Source organism: Leptosomus discolor, chromosome 1 (genome assembly GCF_034619465.1).
Source record: "Leptosomus discolor isolate bLepDis1 chromosome 1, bLepDis1.hap2, whole genome shotgun sequence".
Taxonomy (NCBI): domain Eukaryota; kingdom Metazoa; phylum Chordata; class Aves; order Leptosomiformes; family Leptosomidae; genus Leptosomus; species Leptosomus discolor.
Genome location: NC_141391.1, coordinates 129,304,244 through 129,325,398, shown reverse-complemented (window position 1 = coordinate 129,325,398; position 21,155 = coordinate 129,304,244). Strand labels below are relative to the sequence as shown.

The 21,155-nt window shown below is 44.4% G+C and overlaps 2 protein-coding genes across 4 annotated transcripts in view; one reads left to right on the top strand and one right to left on the bottom strand.

The window, feature by feature from the left end:
- Positions 1 to 1,618, top strand: part of B4GALT4 (beta-1,4-galactosyltransferase 4) — a 28,654-nt gene extending 27,036 nt beyond the window's left edge. For all 3 annotated transcript variants that reach the window (XM_086464375.1, XM_086464361.1, XM_009948643.2), the window contains 2 exons: positions 383 to 487; positions 940 to 1,618. In XM_086464375.1, the coding sequence (XP_086320501.1) occupies positions 383 to 487; positions 940 to 1,081 (247 nt within the window). In that variant the 3' untranslated portion in view covers positions 1,082 to 1,618. The remainder of the gene's footprint in view (positions 1 to 382; positions 488 to 939) is intronic.
- A 1,067-nt stretch (positions 1,619 to 2,685) lies between these two features.
- Positions 2,686 to 16,178, bottom strand: LOC104344500 (beta-1,4-galactosyltransferase 3-like). Its single transcript, XM_009948644.2, has 6 exons — positions 15,853 to 16,178; positions 8,833 to 9,068; positions 7,768 to 7,958; positions 7,089 to 7,211; positions 4,257 to 4,361; positions 2,686 to 3,304 (listed from the first exon to the last, which is right to left on the bottom strand). The coding sequence occupies exons 1-6, from the start codon at positions 16,088 to 16,090 to the stop codon at positions 3,163 to 3,165; spliced, it is 1,035 nt and encodes a 344-aa protein (XP_009946946.1). The 5' UTR covers positions 16,091 to 16,178; the 3' UTR covers positions 2,686 to 3,162.
- Between the last annotated feature and the right edge of the window lie 4,977 nt (positions 16,179 to 21,155).

Sequence of the window (21,155 nt, the reverse complement as noted above, 5' to 3'; positions counted from 1 at the left end):
AGATGAACTTGTTGCAAAACATGTGGAATCTTGCTGCAGACCTCCTAGGTTAATACAGGGCAGTATAAACTAGAAGAGCTGACACTAATTTAAATGTACTCTGTATAACGTGTGCTTAAAGCTCTACATGACGTTTACTGTAGTAGCTACCTGCTTCTGTTCAAAAGAAAGGTGTATCTGTTGCACTACTGGACCTATTCTTCAGAAACTCAACTCTGAGCTCCATTTCACTGGCAAAAAGAGTTGTGGAAGAGAAGCAAATGAGTTTCCTACCATTCTCTGTGCTTGCTTCAGTGGCATCTACAAGAGATGGAAGTCTCCAAATGTTTTCTTAACTTTTTTATGGGTGCTTTCTTGCTTATGGCACTATTGCTTCTTTCAGGGTTGAGATGCAGAAGATGAAAGTAGTGAGGCCATCTGCTGATGTAGCCAGGTACACAATGATCTTCCACAAACGCGACCACGGTAATGAGGAGAATGGAGAGAGGTGAGTCAAGAACAGTGTTCCGCCCTGCACAGTCTTACTATGTGGCTAGGAGCCGGGCACCTGGAGGCCAAGTTCTTTGCTTGAGGCCAAAGAGGCATGTTGTGGTACCCAGAGGCTCTGAGGGACACCCCTGTGACACCACTGTTCACAGCTGGCAGCTGCTGTTCTGTACATGAGATGTGCCTAGAGCTGACTGGGTGATGTTCCTTAGAAACTTGCAAAGTTATAGTTACATGGATATGACTGAGCATATGATTTCAGAGGTTAAAGCGAAGGACTTTTTTTCCCCATATCTGATTTGTCCATGCTGAGGACAGGAAAAGCATGACTTTACATTCCTAATAGATACAGAATGGCTGTAGCTCTGCCTCCAAGTTTACTAGTAGTGGCAAAGAGCTCCAAACTCCTTTCCTATGCATGTCAATGAAGATTTTTTTCCTCTTTGTCTTCAGGATGAAGCTTCTACGTCAGGTATCTAGAACGTGGAAAACAGACGGGCTGAACTCTTGTTCATATAAACTGCTCTCAGTGGAACATAACCCTTTATACATCAACATCACGGTGGATTTCAGTGTGCAGCCCAAGATCTCATAAGGGCGGGCACCACACAGGTTATAGGAAACGGTGACAGATCTTGCTTGTGGCTGCTGTTACAGCAGGTGACTCCCAGCACTCCGCTTGAAAGAATACCTGAAAGAGTACTTCAGTAGCACGGAAGAAAGTTGTTCTTCACAGCATCTAATTGATTGGTTGAGGTACAGACTGACCTGAGGGACACATCCTTGTGTTCTTCTGTGCACTTTCTGCTGGGACACTAGGAGAAGTGTCCTTGTTTGGGCTGGTCCAGTGGAAGGACTTCAACTAAGTCTCCTGGAAAAAAAATTGTTCTTTCAACTATTCCTAAAGTTACTTGTTGTAGGGGGAAGGCTACTTAGCACTGCTGTGACTTCAAAAAGAACAGGCCTATCTTTTCTCATTAAAAGCACAAGAATTCTTCACCAACTACAAACTTGCTGAGAAAAGCTAATTTTTTTCCAGTCTGAGGAAAACCTGCTTATGTGTGAGGGAAGGGCAGTAATGGTAATAGGTGAGGAGATGTTAAAAATCTCTCAATAAATACAATCGATTGAATTTAAAAGGCTTCTCTTGTCCTTCCTGAGCTCAGCTCACCCTGCTGTGGGTTGTGGGTTGTTCTGGAGAGATGCAGAAGGTGTGGCCAACTCTGTCAGATGGACAGGAATTTCTCTCCATGTTTTTTAATGCTTTGGGCTACAGATAGCAGAGTGCAGACTTGGATGCATACCCAGGCTATTATTATCTGTTATTCTTGTTTTAGAAGACTGGTGACAGGCTGGATAACTAACTGTTCCACTGTGCTACAGGATTTCTGCTAAAATCTTGATTAGAGCACTTCCATTACTGCATGATACCAAACTGTCCTTACACCTGCTTGTTGGATGTGTCCCTTGCAGGCAGGTGTGAATCCAGACTTGGGAGAGTTTCTTTTAGGAATTGTATATATTAAGAATTTACAAGACAAAAAGCAACTTCTCTTTGCTATAATATTGAAGAGTGATTCTCCAGCTGGTTAACATTATTCCAACTGTAGAGAAGGCTGAAGCTTTAAATAAATTCTTAGGTGTTGGTGGGATAGATGCAGCTTTTCAGTGAACAGGAAATTTTAGTATCTACAAGTAACAAGCAAAAAAATACCCTGTGACATGCTTGCAAAATAACTGGATGTGGTAGGCAGTGCTACTGACCAACTTCATAGGGAAAGGGCAAGGTCTTGGGCAGAGCGTGTCAAGTCTTGGAGTCAGGTAAGTACAAATGCATACCTGCCAGGGTCACAGCTCCACTGCTGACATGTTTGACTTGTATTTTTCCTCTAGTATTTCATTTCTCAGAAGTATTTTATGTTTAAGATAGATCAACCTTGAAAGATAATTAATGTTTGAGTAACAGCTGAAATACTAGATTAATTTCCCTGCTCTGAGCAGGAGGTTAGACTAGGTGACAGCCTCAGGTCCCATTTGGCCTGAATTACTTACAGCTACAAGAAAAACATTTGAACACTGATGGGATCAGGCCAGAAAAAAACCATGGACTTAAGCTCTGCTTTCAGGGCAACTTTCTCCTTTATTACAGTCTTAGTAAATATCCTAGAAAATCTTAACCCAAACACATAATTTGTTTTACTCAAATTCAGAGAAGATATTTACAGAACTGTAACCGGTTTCAATGCTTTCTCAAAATACAGCCCTTCAGAGGCCTGGCTGACAGCATGGCTTGCATCCCAATTAACACCTAAGTACAAAGCAGGACAGAGCTATCCAGCTGTGGAACAAAGGTTCCAGAAAACCTGGGGCAGCTAACTGTCCCAGTTAGCTCAAGGTTCCCCAAGGGCTAGGAGGTGGGTCTGGCTCAGTAGTTAGTTTTACAGTGCTTTGACAATTTTTACAGTAAGCCCCCGCCTGTTCATTACCTTATCATCCCCCATTCCTGAAGCCTTTTCTTCTCAATCGTAAAACAGTTAGAAGAAAAGTGAAATGCATGAAAGACAAGAGGATCGGTCTCAGGCGGTGCAGACTCCACAGCACAGCAGGAGGCAGCGGCTGGATGCCCACGTGCATGCTGCCACCCCGTGCCCAAACTCTGCTTTTGTTTTCAGTCTTTTAAGAAAATGGGGGAACATATCCAATGTCCACGGTGATGTTGGTATAAAGAGGATGCTTTGTCCTGGAAAGGAGCTTGAACTCTAACGAATTCATTCCATCATCTTTCCATGTTTTTCTGGTGTTGTGTCGGGAAGTAGGCCTGAAGAAGGAAAAATACCTGCAGTTAGACAGAAGAACAAAGGTGATGTTTGCAGCTAAAGCTGCAGGAGAAGCATTCTTCCGAGGGGCCAAAGGCTTAGCCGATGAAAGCTGCTAGCAGAAAAGCCCCACTAAAATCCTTCTCGCATAATGCGGACCAGAGAGCAAAGGCATTTTATAAGACTAAACGGATTAGAGTAAGTTCCCCCTGAGTATTCTAAACAAGGAGGACAATGTGGACTGGAACTTAATCAGACAGGTAGACCAGTAGTGAGGTGGTAACTACAGTCTGCAAAAAACCCACAGGACTGGCAGCAGCTTAGAGGGACCTGGCCGTGCCACACAGCAGCTTGCAGCACTGGTGTAGGCAGGTTTTCAGACAGGGTTGTTAACGGAAACCTGAGTTTTGAGATGACAGAGGGAAGCCTGCACTGGCCTCCACCACGCTTGACCCAACACCCTCCTCCAGCTTCTATGTAAAATTTTGGGTCTTTGCTAAGGTCTCTCATAGCACCTTCCTCATGTCCTCAAACTATACTGCTCTCCACTATTTTAATGGCACATTGTAAAGCCACAGAGAGTGAAAAGCAAGTTTTTATTATAGGGAAGTTGTAACAAAGTGGCTCTTCAAAGTGAACTGTTCCCTAGTTACAAGACAGTATTTTAAAAAAAAGTTTTATTTCCTGAATAATTTGATGCTTAACAATAGGATACATGTTAGCTTCCTAGCTAGCATGTGTATTCAACAGTAGGAAACTAGGAGAAACCCTTCAAATGCAGAGACAGGAGCAGAATGATTCAGTTGAAACTGATTGGGAGCCCTCTTTAAATAGCCACACTACAGCAGAAAAACAAGCAGCAGCATTAGGTACGCTTTCTGGCTGTTCTGAGGAAGATGATGGCAACAGTCAACCTGCCACAAGGCAATGAGTGCCCCCCCCTGCAACAGTTACCTTCTCCAAGGCTCCTGTGTCTCTGTCTCCTCATTGTAGTCCATCACTTTGTAGCGCCCAAGGTGAGGTGATGTCCGGACTATTTTCATCCCTGCTAACTGAATCCTTTAAAACAACAAACAAAATGTTTGCTTAGGCATAAAAATGCCATTTCTAGGCTTAGTTAGAGGGAAGTTCAAAGTCAGAGACGATTTCAGTGTTAATGCTATCAAAGCAAAATCCAGAAGCTGAGGGGAGCAAGTTTAACACCACAGTGCCACCTTATCTTCTCTAGCAGGTTCTAACCAGGCTTGGGCTAGAAAGCTCCCAGGTGCAGCTCGCTTTGACAGGGTACGAAGAGGATTATAGCAAGCAGGGAATGAACAACAGCATACAGAGCCTTCGAGAGCAACTCCCATGAATCAGACAAGTGAGCATTATTTTCACTTCCTTATAAGAGCAGAACTTCTACTGCCTAGCGGTCTACCACCTAAACTTAAAAAAAAAAAACCACCAAAACAAACTAAAACCCCAAACTTGCAGCTTCTGAAGGAAGCCAGTCCTGAGTTTCAGATCCAGATTAAGCCTCTCTGTTCTTTGAGAAGTGCTATTCATTCCTGATTAGAGGACTAGCTTCATAAAAGATTAGTGATAAATACAGGCACCAGACAAACAAATGTGAGCTACTCGGCTGCAGGGCCGGTAAGAAAAAAAGTGAACTGAAGGTTCAGAATTCCAGAACAGAGCTTCTAAAAACAGCATTTTGGGAGACTTTCAAGCAACCCATTGCCAATGGCATCTATGTTAGTTTACCAATAAAAAGTGCGAGTAACACTGCTAGGGCTAGCAAACCTCTGGCATCCCGGGGCAGCTCTTACACAGAGAGAATTCCCGTGAACATAAGAATGAATGTTTGCTCAACTGAGGTTACTAACTGCCATGTTTGCAACATCTGATTGCCTTCTGTTGAGATCAGGTACAGCAGCAACCTGCACTGAAGCAGGAATGTTACAAAGCTGAAAGAGGCTACAGAACTGAAAATACTTGTTAGTCTAGAGCCATCAAATGATCGCAACACTTCACTGACTGTGTGACATACTATTATTTCAGAGTGAGTTTCAGAGAACATTTCTTTGTTTTCTGAACATAAGCTTATTGCACAATCAAAAAGACAAGAAATGGTAAGAACACTTAACACTAGCTTTGCTGTTGCATTAAAAGATTAGGCAAAAGCTATAATATGAAAGAGTTAATACATTCATTTACTGTTAAGAAAAACACGACAGACTTGCCTGTAGTTGATAATGTTCACACATAAGTGGTTCTAATAAAAGGTAGATCCCGGTGTTTGCTAGGACTAGCGTTACAGAGTACTGCAGTCTGCCAACTAGAAGTAGCAGCCAGCATGGTTTTTTCACTAGCTCGTCTTTAATAAGTGGTATTCCAGCACAAAGTCTTTACGCAGGACTTTTTTTTGACATTGCAGTGTCCAATTTCAAATACTAATTAGTTTTGTGGCTACACAGTAAGAAGTGCTTGAGCACCTCCTAAAATCCAAAACCCAGCAGGTACATCAAACAGGCCCTTCAAAACCAGCCAGCTCTTCCCTAACTTCTGCAGGTTGAGACTTCAGGATGTGAATAAATCCTTAACAGGCACTGACCATGTACCTATGGGCCAGAACACTGCTAATCATTAGTGTAATTTTTCAGAGAAACAGCACATGATTTACTTCCCTTCCAGAAAGGGCCGTTTTGGGATTTACATAACCTACCGGCCCGAAGAGATTTCTGTCAGAAAGTGCAGTCCTGTGCGTCACTGGCACGACTCTTCACCGCCGGCACCAAAAACCACACTAGATGCCTAAGCTGTACTAAGCTGAATAGTTCCAGCATTGTAGCATTGGATGTAAAGATCTATTTTCCTGGCATTCCATTCCTTTAGTAAATGCTGAATCTCTAAACAATCGTACACCCTTTTAGTTAGCTTTCTCCAAAAGGAAAAGGAGGAGTTCTGTGTTAGAAAATCTGACTTTCAATTCCCAGAAGAATACGCCTTTGTAAGAACTCCCACAGTCCTCGAACAGAACATTCCGCCGAAACCGTGCAACTTGTCACACTGTGCAAGACCAAAAAACTCACACGGCTTTTATTGTCAGTTTAGTTTTATACACTGCCCGTGAGCTTGCCTCAGTGCAGGATGATGAACGTGCAACTACACAGCTGAATAAAGAAGGTACAGCCATGATTTTGTACTTGAAGAATTCGCATCATGCTGAGTACCTAGAACAAAACCCGTTGTATTCACTTCTATAGCACGCTGCTGCCATGGCAACTGAAGTACAAGAGAAAAAAAATCAGATCTTGCTGTCACTGACTCACAATAGTACACAGGCTTCTCCATCACCCAGCACTGGAGACAGAAGTTAGAATTCCTTGTGTTCCTTAATTCCAAGCGTTGGTGATTAGGTAAAGCTCGGAGCAACCTAGGTGCACTTAAATTCCCAACTGTCTGAGAATTATTAAGTGCCTTCTTAGTGCTCTTATTCGTCAAGCTTGCACATTCCTTCCTTCCCTCCCTTGGGGCTGTCAAGGACCGGAGGTTAAGGAAGGCACAAGGGGACGTGAAGTAACAGTTCTGCCCTCTAGAGTCTGAGGAAAGCTTTGTCCTCCCAGCGCACATAGATTTTGAGCATCTTCTGACATCAACCACTCCCACTGCTGGCAGCATTTTGCATTATAATGACACTTCAAGCACGTTAAGGAACAACATCTTAGTTCCTTAGGGTAACGCTACATGTTTCACTAGCCAGCCAGCTTCCTTCTATTTTAAGCCCCTCCTGTGCATGAGTACCTCGTAGCAATGTCGTCATTTTCACCACCACTGCCCCAGTATGTGTTTGGAAACCCATTCATCTTCATGTAATGTTCTGGAGTCAGAGCAGATACGCCCCCAAAGAAGGACTTATATGGCAGACTAAATGATAAAGAAAAAAAAAAAAAAAGGCATCAGTATTGAAGGCCAACACCAGTCCTCCACAAACTAACAACACGATCCAAGTCTCACATCTATTAATCGCATACCTTGCCGTGCAATTACAGCGCGAGTGACCTTACAGGCACTGCCATTACAACGCCAAAACCCAAACCAGCAAAACCCGTATAATTCCTATCACGTTCCATTCCCCACCTTCCTCCCCAGGAGACCAAAGTAAAGCTGGTTTTGACATCCACGTCCTGGGCCAGCTCAGAACACCTGCATCCTATCACACATCCTCCCCATGACCCAGTAATTCCCACCCTGTACTTTTATTCTCTTAGCTGAGCTAACACTGGAACAGGGAACTGCAGCAAGGAACTGTTCAAGACTGCACGCTTAGGTCAAGAATACCCTCTTCTAGGGAGGTCACTACTGCAAAGCTGAAACACAAAACCTCTTGAAGGTCGTGTCTTTCACTGTCCCCATTCATACTTTCTATGCGGAAAGTGAGCCAACAAGAATACATACGTCCAAAGCAAACGGAGGCACTTACGTGTACTGAAACTTATCCATGGCACTAGCCATATGCTTGGGATAGTATTCATCGCAAACATAGAGATTATAATCGTTCTCGGGTACCAGGTTGACATCGTGCAGGAGAAGGCAGTCCCAGTCTTCATCCTTCAGGGCTTCCCGGACACCAACATTAAGCAGCTTCGCTCGGTTAAAGGTACCGTTCCCCACCTGGAAAGGAAAGCCTACATTTCTTCAACAAAATACCAAAGATGATAACTCAATTAAAGTTTATGTTAGTAAAAGCAGCCTTATTCAATCGAATGACACTGAAATGCAGCAGCACTGGCTGCTCGCTTCATGCCCCAGACTCTGAAAATTTCACCCATTCTGTTCACAATATTCTCAGCAATTGTAAGCGTTGCTCTGTCAGGGGCTATATACCGTGGGCACCTGAACAAGGCTGGCTTTTAAGAGACTAGTAAGTCAATCCTCAGGTGTACATCTGCCCATCAACACTTTTGCCCTGACTACTGCTTATAAAAGCTTAGAAATGAGAAAAAAAGATCTCGGTCAAACAAAGCAAGCTGCTTCTCCCTCCCAATCAACTCTCAGTTTTAATTAATGAATCCAAACACCATTGATCTTTTGCAACACCAGTCCATGTCAGTTAAAAATGGTTGTTTGACCTGCACAGGCTGCCCCACAGCAGGGTCAAGCAAGATGTTTTTACTTGATACAGACTGACGTAGCCACACTATTGAGACTAAATGCTGAAGTGAAGTTGGATATTTTTAGTCTGTATCAAATAAAATCACACTCAACTCTTGAACAGCTGAAAATACAAATTACCACTTAATGACAACTTCATCCCTCTAGAAGAAAAAAAAAAAAAAGCAGAACCAATCAATAGCAGAATGATGATCCTGACAAGTGGTATGATACTTCAGTCATCAGCAGCCATGGAGATGGGGCAGCATACAACTGACCTGCTCTCAACGCGTGCATAAAATGGCACGTTAAAAAATTTGCATTTCTTGTTCAGAACCTAACCCTTAGCTGGGAAGCTCGGCTACACCACCAGGCACATCTGATTTAGATTTACCTGCTGAATCAAGTAGATACTGTAACTGAGCTGCTGGCGCTGCAAGAAAGGATGAATATAGTAGAGAAGATGGTGAAGGTACTTTTCCTGGTTCCTGTAGGCTACCAGGATGGCTGATTTGTAGCGGGCCAAGCAGTGAGGTGGCCTGTAGCGGCCGCCAGACTGAACAAAAGGATTTTTTTTGATGATCATTCTTTCAGTAGGGAGCGCCCTGAAGGTGATGGTTAACGGACCAACTGTAAGGAAAGACAGAAAAAAAGAAAAAAAAATAATCAGCGATGTTTCTCAACCTTCATTCAAACCTATCAGATCAGCTACATATGTTTACTACTCAAGCCACCAGCCCTACCACAGAACAGCTAACACCATGCAGATGTGCCCACACGATGAATTCCACTGCTGCCTGCTGCTCACCTCCCCCCAGCTCCACACCGAGGGGTGCCGGGCTCAGCACCGGGCCATCAGGCCACCCGCCAGAGGCATCCCGAGTCCCGGTACAGCCAGCAAGTCTCACCAGGCTGCTGCACAGCTTGCTTTTTCCCGGTATTGCCTCCCTACTACACAAGCAAACCTTCTGTCTTGTGTTGCTTAGATGGGATCCTTGAATAAACGTATTTGCTGTAAGAATAGAATGGAAAATTATCAAGATGAATAGATGTATTTGCTTTTGCTACCCTCACGGAAAAAGTCTAAAAGCCTCTTTCAGAGGAGATTCAAGGACAAAGATCTCCAAAAGGATATTCAGCGGGTTGGGGGAGAAATAGTTTAAAGCCTGGATGAATATAAATGCTTTAGGAAATGACAGCTTTATCTTTAAGAAGTTTCAAGTTCAATTTGCTATTATAATCACATGCCACATGGGCTGGATTTGCTATATTATTTAATTATATACACTGTAATAAGCAGGCAGTACTTCAAAATTTTGCTAGAAACAGAAGACAGAACTGAGGAGGAAGAAGAGAGACGTTACATTTTCAGGAACAGGCGCAGGGTAGCGAAAGAAACTACATATGATAGTTCCTCTACTCGGCACCTCGATTTTAACATATTGGATATGTTCAACATTTCTTATCTATCATAAAAAACCCCCCCGAATTTTTATATGAATTCTTCCATTCTTCAGATGGCAAAAGCTTGACAAGTCACAAGTAAGAAAGAATCAATATAAAGTGTCAATCGGTATTTTAACACGTCTCGTATTGTTACAATATGAATAAACAAATTCTACAATTATTTAAATGCCTGTTCTTCTGAGTAGTGAGCAAAGGTTCCAGAAGTAGCAGAAGAGTTCTATTTACACAAATCAGGGTGTCTTAATGGTTTCCAACCACTGTCAACTTCTAAGAAAACAAAGCACAAATCCAGAAAAAAAGATTAAAATCTACTACATAAATGAACTAGGAAGAAACCTTCACCTAGATCACAATTAAAAGCTGACAAAGACAGTTTTAAGTAGGACCAACAGTTCTCTGCCAGGCATGATACCCAAAGGCAAAAATTTTTTTTGCACTAGAAGACTGTGAGGCAAAGTTTTGGGTTTTTGTTTTTTACATAGCTATAAATGAGATTTTCTTTTCCTTCCAAGCTCTAAGTTAATGCTACGTCTGTCTTAAAGCAAGTTTTCAGTATCTTGTTAGTCAGACTGCCTCTTAAACCACTGAAATTATTCTCTCAACTCCTGATAATGAAGCCTAAGAGAGAAAGAGCAAATATTTAGGCTTGGTGTTTATTAGCTTTCACCTGAGCAGGGAGAGGTACAGGTGTGGTTTAAGTCTAATGAAGTATTTAAGCAGGTGAGTCCAGAAGATTCATTTTCTGGCCGATCCCACATTCAAGTCTCTGCTACAATTCTAACAAAACCCCCTGAGCCTGCATTCACCCACATCCTCCTTAACCGACACAGAAGGCAGCCACACCCTTCCACTGGCTTTAGGGGTTTGGTGGTGGGTTTTTTTGAGCACGAACAAGACTTAGCGACTACATTTGGCGTAAGATTCACACTGTCCATTCTAAACTGGAAAACGTTCAGCTATTATGTGGAAGTTGGTACACATCACATCTCTGATGGGCGAACCCACACTCGGTAAGTGTCTCCTTTCCTTCCTCAAGGCACACACACAATGGCATCTCCTGAAGGTCGGTCTGAATAGCCACCGATCCTGCTCCTCGCGCTGTCAAAAAGGTCTAGGCACTGTGAATCCCGCTTCTTGGTTTGTTTTCAAAAGGAAAACCTGAATTTTGCTTGTCAGCAAGATCTTGCAATAGCTGACTCTTAAGTATCACTTCTCAGTCCTCCCTTAAGTATCTAAAACACAGGGGGAATTTGATTTTGACTGTTACCCGCAGTAGGAAGCTGGAGTACATCGCCTCTCCTTTGTACCTGACACAGAAGAGTAGTTCTTCAGAGAATCATGCCGTGGGCCTATGAATCTGGGTCACACTTGTGGTTAAGATTTTATGATGTTATCACCTACTTTATGCAGAGTATCTCCTGTTCTGCCTTTAAGACCGCCACGTTTCAGTCCAACATTGGTTTTAACCTGTAATTTATGTTGCTTTTTAGATTTATGAACTCCGTGACTATCAGATCCTTTAACTGAAGCACCATTAACCACTGATTTGATGACAACTGGAGCTTGCTAAAGAAACGTTATATTCAGACTGGATTTCAACTACAGATCATTGCTCCAAGGAAAACACAAGAAAGGGAATTAATCCCTTTTGTTCCCCCACAGAGGCAGGGTTTTGTTTTCTACAATACAATCGTAGCTTTTTGTATTGCAGAGTAAAATTCTGTAGTGATAATCCTTAAATTCCAAAAAATGGAATCTAAATTTGGACATAAGGATATGAGCAAGACAATGTGCAATAGTTTCACTCCCATTGTCTCCTTCCATACCTAAGCATGATTCATGAGGGTAATATCTGCATTTTTCAGGTTTTTTAAGATGTCACGTTCTCCCGAGCTACCTGGCTCCATACCTGAAACAACTCAGCCCAGAAACTCAACCTAGTATATGCCAAGGAAACACAGAAAAAAAGAAGTTAGTCTGTGACTTCTATCCCCCAAACCTCTGGCTGCCCTACACTCCTTAGCTACAAGCTAAATTCTGGCTGACAGGTTTCCTTCCTGCCCAACTAACAAAAGGCTAACGCACTGTAATCCAATGAAATCCCAGATGTGAATAGAGCAGTTGCAGGCTGGACCAAACAGGGAGAAAAAAAACTGCTGGAGCCCAGCTTTGGGAAAGGAGGAAAACCCCATCTTAGACATGCTAGAAAGCACAGGATCCCAATTCGGACAAGGTACAGTATCAACCATCACAGAAGCGTCCAAGCAATTTCTCCACAGCCCAACTCCTAGGCTCTTTCTGTGCCTGCACCATCGCACGGAGGGTGTTTAATTAATATGAAACCTTAGTGTGTAGAGTTAAAACTCACAATTCCCTGTCTGTATTGCTGGCTGGTGCCAGTGGCAGTACACCCCCTGCTTGCTTTACTTTCTAGGCAACATGTTTGACTATCGGGGGATCTATTGATTTTGACCAGATCTCATCTTAAGAAAGAAACATGACTTCTAAACTCCTTGCTACACATTTAGAGTTAGCAGCTATAATTACTGCCTTCAACTGGAATCAGCAGAACTCACAAAAGCGAAAGAAACGGGGACAGCAGCATGGATGAACACCTCACTGAGAAAGTGCAGCACCACACATTGCATTAATAGAGTCATAGTTGTATAATTCTACCACTGTTTGAATGAAAGAGGAAAAAAAAAAAAAGCAGACCAACAGCCTTAATTTAAGCACCAGTTTCTAATGACACAATACAAGGCTGCCTCAACTGCACCTGAAAATAAATCTCAGCATTGCCACCTTTTTACTTCTCTTTAAATCCGAGAGAAGAAACTCTAGTAGGAGAGCATCCACTAGAAAATGTAGCAGGAGCTACTCATTACCACAACAGATGGTCATGCTCACGAAAAGGTTATGACAGATGGGAGCAAAAGGGAGTAACTACTGTAAGAAGGGCTTCCATAGCATGAGCAAATTACAAACAGCAGAGTTACAGACAGAACTTTCAGCTATCAAAGTCCTCAAGGGCCAAACGAGCTCGCCCAGCACATACCATGCATGAAATAGGGTACCTCTTTCAAGAAAAAAAAATCTGGGTCTTCTAGCACCTACCTTCTTCCTGGTAAGAGGAAAAGATTAACAGAAACAACATATCTTGCGTGCAATGTGAGAAAGTCAGATTTTTAATCTACATGCTACTTCGTTAAGTTTGAATAAGCACAACTTTAGCATATGAACACTTTGCTTTTTCCAAAAACAAAGGAGGAGGAAACAGGCAACTGGTTATTTGTGTAGAAACTTCAAGGGAACTTGAATAATTTATTCACAATATTAATGAAGGCACTGAATATCTAGTACAACGCTTTTCAAGTTGTCAGTCACAAAAGGTTCAATGGACACCACCAAGTGTTAAAAAAGTACCCTTAGTCAGCAAGAGCCTGGCTCCTCCAAGGCAGAGAGGCACCACAGCCCTGGAAGAACCAAGATGCTGTAGATTCAGAAGGTACAAAAAAAAGACAGATGAGCTGCAAGCTGATCTTACATTCAAACAGTTACTGAAATTATCTACTACATATATAAGTGGAATAAGTGCTGCACTTAATAAAAGCTCAGATGCAGAAACCATTTAAGCCCTTTGGCAGTCTTCCAGTTACTTTTAACACATTTTGGAACAGACACAGTGACTTATTACCAGCTCTGAATTGGAGACTGGAGTCCTCAAGAATTGACTTGAAATGCAGTTTATGAAATTAATATTAAAAGGCATCGTTCTCTCTGATATAATGCTTCCAAGAGAGATCAGTCCCATAAGAGAAGATAACAACCAATCAAGACATTTATAAAGTATTTATATATCTATTCATACATACCCATCACATAAAAAAAGAGCAACGACCTTGTAAAGTAGCACACATCTCTCGTGTTAAAAAAAAAACAACAAACAACAAACTAAACAACAAAAGTCAAACCACCCAGAAGAGGCTGGTATACAGTAATACCCGAAGGAATAACTAACTTCCTGTACTTATCACTGAATAAAAGTTAAGTTGTAGCAGTGGTTATTTTTCTTAAGCTGAATGTGTATGAATGCTCCAAATGATTTGTTTCACAGCAACAATGCTTCATATGCTCAACTCAATTTTTTTATGCAGCAAAACTTCCACAATTACTTTTTCTCATTTTTTTTTTTCTGCCAGTCAACTTACTGTTTGTTTCTGTCTATAACCAACATTATGTTCTCATTTTAGCTCTGAAGTACCACGTGCAGGCCAATGCCCTCTGTTCTCAGCACACAGGCAGAAGAAGAGGTCTTAAAAAGATTTCACAGCTCTAAGAGCACCGATTAGTATAATTTTACATCTGCCTCCTCCATATACAACGTTACTCCTCCTTATCTGATGGTTTGCAGGCAAGCCACACAGAATTGCACCTAGTTTGGGGTTTCTTTTTTCTTTTTTTCCTGAGACCAAAGCTTTCTCATTTGACTCTTTTCAGGACAGCAGATTCTTCTCAGTAGTGGAGAAAAGCAGGGTGCAGGCACCTTTCTGCTGTGCTTTTTCAAATAAAACAATTAAGTCTGAAACACAGCATTGTAGCTTCCCAAAAGAACTAAGAGGCTGTAGCTAGTGACGAACAGAGACTGCACTACGCCATTAAAACTGGCACCTGTGCAAAAAGGCTCTGTACTGTTAGTATTTACTTAGCAGAGCTGTTTCCAAGGGAAATGCTGAAGCACATACCCAAAATTTATCATACAATTTCATCATACATACTGCATTTAACTTCAGCAACCAAGGAAGGAAGAAAACTTCCCAAAAGAGCAAGCACCATTACAAAGACTGAAGTCTAAAAAGGCCCATCCAGAGCAACCCAGCAGCGTTCTCTAACCAAAATAAGCAACTCCACACAAGAGTAACCACAGCACTGGCTTCCCACAATACTTCCACCTGTGAAGCAAGGTCGGCCATTTGCTCTTACTGCGCTCCACATGCCACAAGCTTTCCTGTAACAGCAGCACAACTACCAGCAAGTAGTGCTCCAAGACTAGTTACATGCAAGATTTAGTTATGCAGAAACCCCTGCAATATGGAAAAAAAAACAGACAAGGGTAACCTACTGCACAGTACTCTAAGAAGCAGAATTCCCCAAAACAGCTGTAAGCCATGCTTACGAACTCCATCCATTCTGGGCTGGCTGAGTGGAACTGATTCACTATTACCAGAGATGCACCACTTTACTACCTACAAACTTGCTTTATGGATTTGACTTCGTATTTAAAGCTTCTCAACTGTTTTAGTAGTGCTGTAGCTGGATTAATGCTGCCTCTAGGATCAGGTCTAATTTGGTCGCTAGTGTAAATAAAAATTAACCTGTGACCAGACTTTTAAGTATAAAGGAGAAGTTTCTAGATCTAAAGGATGTGTAACAATCATAGGCCAAAAAGATCACCACGAAGAGCAAGGTGCCAAGCCACATTCTCATACGAATGATATTTAAAGCCAACTTAATAGGTTAACTTAACCAATTTATCTTGAACTACAGGCTTGATACAAGGCCAAGACAAAGAACCCAGGAATTACAAGTGAGTCAAGATTATGCAGTTACCACAGTAAAATCGTTGCCCCATTTTATATAAGGCTGCCAAGAAAAAAAAAAAGGCGTTAGTAACTTGGTATTAACACCATGCACTGTTTTCGCTCTTGTTCTACAATCTCTGCCCAGCCAAATCCTTAGTACAGGAAGTTTTCAGATCAGTAAAACACTTTTCCTCGTATAACCAATAAAAGTGAGTTAATTAACACAAGGAAGTTTTGCCACTGTTAAGTATTACGTCAGTATACCACTTTTAAAGTGGAAGAGTTCGAAAAATACACAACATTTACCGAGTGTTCAGCATTACCATGTAGCAAAGCAGTCGTTTCAAACACCATCGGTTCATACCTACCAAATATTGGTGACTGCGCTGAGCAGTATGGCATAGTTTCTTCATTAGGAGCTTGGGTAAACAAGCTGAGGTTTGTATACACATCGTGAGTTTTTGAGTAATCCAGAACCTCATACGAGCTTAAAAACGCACGAAACACATTTGAAGGTCCACCTCGGTAGAGTATCAGGATAAATATCGCTTGGAAGACAAACAGAAACAGGAGAAAACAAGGATTTTCCACACGAGAGAGGGACATAGTTTTTAGTCCATGCTCTGGAATCAGACCGGTGAGGCGCCTTCCACGAGCCACCCTTCCACGTTCGGGGCTACATCGCTGTGCACAGAAGACCTCCTCCACCTCCACTTCCTCCTCCTCCTCTTCAAACTTTCGGCGGCAGCAGCGTGCTCTTCTCGCACGGCTTCGTCAGGACGCTGTGAGCCGAACCGCCCCTTCCCGCTACGAGCCCTGCAAGGCGACCGAAGGAGAGAAACAGCTGCTCAAGGCCACCCGGAGCAGAAGCAGCCACCGGGGGCAGCGGCGTCCAAGCCCGGCAGCACAGGGCGCACCGCCCGCCCTCCTTCCCTCCCACACACCCTCACGCCTGCCCCCGCGGGACAGGCTCCCTGAGGCAGAGGCGGGAAGGACGCCCGAGGGGGGGGGCTCCGGGAGAGGACGGACCGCCCGCTCGGGGACAGAACGGCACACGTGCGGCGGGAACGGGGTGGGAGGTGGCGGGCAAGCTCGCCTGTAACCCCCCACGGAGGCTCCCGGCAGCCCGACCGCCCCCCGCTCCGCCCTCACCCCGCCGCCACCGCCGCAGTTTCCTCCCAGCCGTCACGCAGCCGCCACACCCGGCGCCGGCGGCTGGCATGCGTTCGCGAGACTACAGCTCCCAGCATGCAAAGTGGAGCGGGGCGGAGCGCGGCCGGGCAGTGCCGCCGCGCGGCACGCTGGGCGATGTAGTCCACCGGCTCCCCCCGCGCCCGTCGCCCTCACGGCCCTCAGGCGTGGGACGCCGTGGGGCGCCGTGGGGCGGGGGGGAGGCAGAGACTGCACTGCTCTGTCACCCGCCCGACAGCCGCTGTCCCGGCCCTAAGCTGGTTATCGAACTGAGCACAGAGAAACTGAAATGCATGCACTACTCCCTATCTACGCCTGAAGGGACTAGGGCAGCGAGGCCTCCACGGCCCTCCCTCTACAGGAGGGACCTCCTGTCGTGACCTCACTGCCCATAAAAATGTCAGCTTTTACACCCATTTCTTTACTGGCTGATTTCTCAATGAGGTGGGGATCGCGAGATTGTGCTGCCAGCCCATCTGCCAGCTCTCGTAACGGATTCCTGATGTGTTGCCCATTTTCACTTAAATTTGGCAGAGGAAAAGAAGTATTACAGATAACTAAATTCTTACAAGGCCTCGAAGAATAGCCAGTGGCTGGGTTTTTGCTGAGGTGAGGTAGCAAAAAGGAAATCTGTGGCTGCGAGAGGTGGCAGGCACCCTTAGCTCAGCCCCCCATCCCACTCCGAGGCGCAGCTGCCAGCTGGGCAGTCGGTGCCCATTTGCTGCTGGCCCGTCAGCCAGCACGCCTGGCCCCCAAACCGGGGAGAAGCATGTGCTGCTGTTTGCCCTCCAAACAGGGTGGCATGGGAAAAAGATGGGGGGAGAAGGTGATAGCATTTGTATGGGGATCTGGGAGTGCTCTTGCTTCAGAGCTGGGCTGCAGTGTAGGGGACACGTCTATAGGAAGCTTGACCTCAGTCATCCTGCTGCGCAGAATAACCCAGTTTTCAATTTACGTGGCTTGCTCAAGGCCTGCATGCAAATTGTCGTCATTTCACATTTAATTTTAACTTGTTTTTTAAAATAAAAAAGGTATTTAACATTTCTTTTGCCTGGGCAAAGTCTTCTTTACTGAAACTCACCTAGTGCTGCTGCTGCAAAAATTGCTTTTCTTGAACACCACTCTGAGTCTCTACCATTTACATTCTCTCTGTGCCATTCCCCCCACGACCACGGCAAGTCCACTCTGCCTGTCTTTCCCTCCACAAAACGAAACAATGCTTGCTGTTCTGCTGAAAGCTCCAGTGAGTACAATGCCATGGACAGGAAAGAATTAATCTCTGCATCAACCATGAAACAAACAGAGGAACCAGATTTTCCTGGTTTGACCTGGGGTTGCACACAGCAGTTGATTTAGAGCCTGGTACTGCTTTGTGCTTTATGCTTTGCTTGTGATGCTCCCTTGGGTCACAGTAGGAAATCACAGTGTAGGAACAACTCAGGCAAAGCCTGTCTGCCTCCAGCTGTCTTGGAGGCAGGGAGAAGCTGGACCCCCTGGAACTGTCCTGAGCCAGCAGCTCTGCTAACTCCTCGCAGTCAGGGCTTAGTTGTAAAAATTGTCACCCTGCGTCAGTTCCTGGGCAGAAGAAGCCGGTCATCTGGAAAGGCAACAGCCTACCCCAAGCTGTATTTTTACCTGTGTGTATACATGCTCTGTATACTGCAGAGGAGCCGAACAGCACATGTTTCTGTGCAGGCTGGGAGAGCTGAATCTCCAGGAACATCTTCTTCAGGAGCCTTTGAAAACCCAATGCAGTTCCTCTCCTTCCCCTTCAGCCATCGTCACCAAAATGGGTGGATCAGAAGCCACCATGAGTCTTTTTCTTACAAGAGAGCAAGTACAGACTGGAGAGCAGAGGACAGACCACAACTTCATGGTGCCAGCAGGCACCGTGCCTTTTCAAGGTCACAGTGCTCCTGTTTTAAACAGAGCCCTGGAAAAACATGTGTGTTTTGAATTGAAAATGAATTGGATTGCTTAAATGCAAAAATAAAAAATTTTACTGTCTCCACCGAAGCGTGGAAGGGAGGTGGCGGGCATTTTAGCAACCGCTGCGCACAGATTTATTGAGGGCAGTGATGGAAGAAAAAACAGTGTGAGTCTGGATCTGTAAGAAGCCGGCAGTGGGCTGCCTTCACGGTCAAAGGTCTGCCTTTCTCATTTTCACACATCTGCCTGAGAAATTAAATTGAATGCATACAAAAAAAAAAAAAAAAAAAGACAAACACCATCTTCAACAGAGCTTGAAATTAAGTTTGTGTGAGAGCCTCTGGATTGTCCCAAGGGAGGGGGCTTCCCTTCCCTCCAAGTGCAATTTCGTCTCCAATCAGCCCCAAATGTGATGAGAGACTGAGAGAAGAACCTCGCTCCGTTTAATAAGATTCATTCTTGCTTGCTCTTCCTCTTTCTCCTTCTCCATGCCTTGTCTCCTGGGCCCTGCGCTAGATCCCTGTTGAAAATGCAGCAAAGTGGCTGGGAAGCTTGGCCTTGAAAATGCAGGGCCCGAGGAAGGGTGGAATGATACACTGATATGACAGGGTGGTACCAACCAGGGTGCTCATGCAGTGTTGGTCAATGTGTCTTACCCACTGCCCTCCCAATCCCCAGGGTTTCTATCAAGGGAAGAGGAAGGTAGCGTTGGTCCTTGTACAGGTGTTGTAGAAGCTTTCACCCACTACCGCCAAGCAGGGCTGTCCCTATTGTTTGGGAGGGTGACTGTGTTTTTTAGTGGGGTGGATGTTTCAGGTACCTTTAGCCACGGCAGTTCTTTCTCAGCCTTTTGCAGGATCTTGGCTTTTAAACTTCACATCGCACTTTAAGCAACACCTTTGTGAATGTGATTTTTTATTACACAGGTATGGATTTGGCTCGTACTCTAGTATGCTAAATTTTTAGCAGTGCTTCCTCAAGAGTCTTAAAAGTGCTTCCATGGTTCTGGGAGGTGGGTCCCTTGCTGTTGTGAAAAAACCCCAGATAGCTGATGTCAGGTACCTTGGCCAAAAGGCAGAGTAAATCAGTGAGAGTGTTAGAAACAGGACCTGGGGCTGCTAGCTTCTCTCAGGCTTGTGGATTAGCCAACAGTGAGCTCCTGTCAAATAGGCCCATCCATTCTCCTCTGGTCTGGAAAGGGAAGGAAGAACCGAGAGACGAGATGTGTTTCCCTACCTGATCCCATCGCACTGGCATCTAGTGCCCCAATGAGAGTTCATACATTTTCCCCAGTGGGTTGTAGCTTCCAGGGACTGGCAGAAGCAGGGACTGAAACAACATGCAGTTAGTTAGGAACACTAGACCTTGTAATGCCTTAGCCTGCGCTTCCTTACTCTGTTAGTGCTGCTCCTGGGTGTCTCCCCTTGGGCTGCGTTGCAGAGGGCCACAAGCTACTGCCCTTGCCAGCTTCCCATCACATGCTGTCCTAAGCAACTGATCCCCTCCAGGAGGAAGGAAGTTGAAAAACATCTCTTGAGAGATTTCATGGCCTCCAGAACCAAATGGAAGAGACTGTGGCACCACATTCCTGCAGGAGATCCCTTATGTCTTACCATACTGCTGCCAGGAGAGCTTGTCCTGGCTCTTCCCAAAGGGGAGGACAGTGCGCAGGAGCTGCCTGGCCCAACAGAGCTGGAGTGGATATGGTGCACCCAGCAGAGCAGACCTCAATAACGTCACCCAGCAGACCTCCACAGAAATCAGGCTGCCTGCTCACTGCCAGCAGCAGCCTTGTTTAGGCATGACTGTGTGTTTCACTAAGACAGATTGTGGCACCTCTCCCCTCTCCCTTCTGATGGAGAACTGACTGCCTGCCCTGTGTTTTGACCACCACTTACTTCTGAGCACCTTTGCAGAGCTGTCTCAGTAGGGATGGTCACCATGTCAGCAAAATGACAGCTAGAGATGCCATGAGACTACGGAGTTTAGGTAATATTCTCCTGTTTCCTTCTGTCTTCTCTTTATCTCAATAATGCAGGCACCAGTCTCAGGAACCTAAAATGTTTTTGCTTGAAATTCTCCTGTAGCACTTGGGTCAGATGAAGACTGAAGTGAGTACCCTTGAAATGAGAACAACTAAAACTGACACATTCTCCGCTACAGAGTCCGCTGTGTTTTCCTGGAGGAGGAGTAAGCACTTACACTGCAAGACAAGACAATGGTGCAATATTGTACTATTCACATCATATTTAATAACGCTCTAGTACCATTCAATATAAATAAATAACCATTAAAAAGTACTTTCTTGACATTCTCTTTCCTTCATCAATAGTATTTTCTGCAACAGGAAATGTTAGTAATATTCATTGGTTGGTGAATTGGATGAATCTCAGAGAACGTGAATATCAGATACTAATATGCTAGTAAAAACCAGGCGCTGGGATGCCTTCTCTTCTTTAAATGCTTCAGGCTTGATCTGCAGCTTCCTTCCTTATTGCATTCACTGCATTCACCTTCCCTGAAGCCTGTAACTCTGACCACTGCTCCACTC

Coding starts and splice junctions, on each gene's coding strand:
- LOC104344500 (XM_009948644.2), bottom strand. CDS start 16,090: ATGTCCCTCTCTCGTGTGGAAAATCCTTGTTTTCTCCTGTTTCTGTTT. Junction 9,069..15,852: donor AGCGCAGTCACCAATATTTG/GTAGGTATGAAC, acceptor CTTTCCTTACAG/TTGGTCCGTTAACCATCACC. Junction 3,305..4,256: donor ACACAGGAGCCTTGGAGAAG/GTAACTGTTGCA, acceptor TTCCTTCTTCAG/GCCTACTTCCCGACACAACA.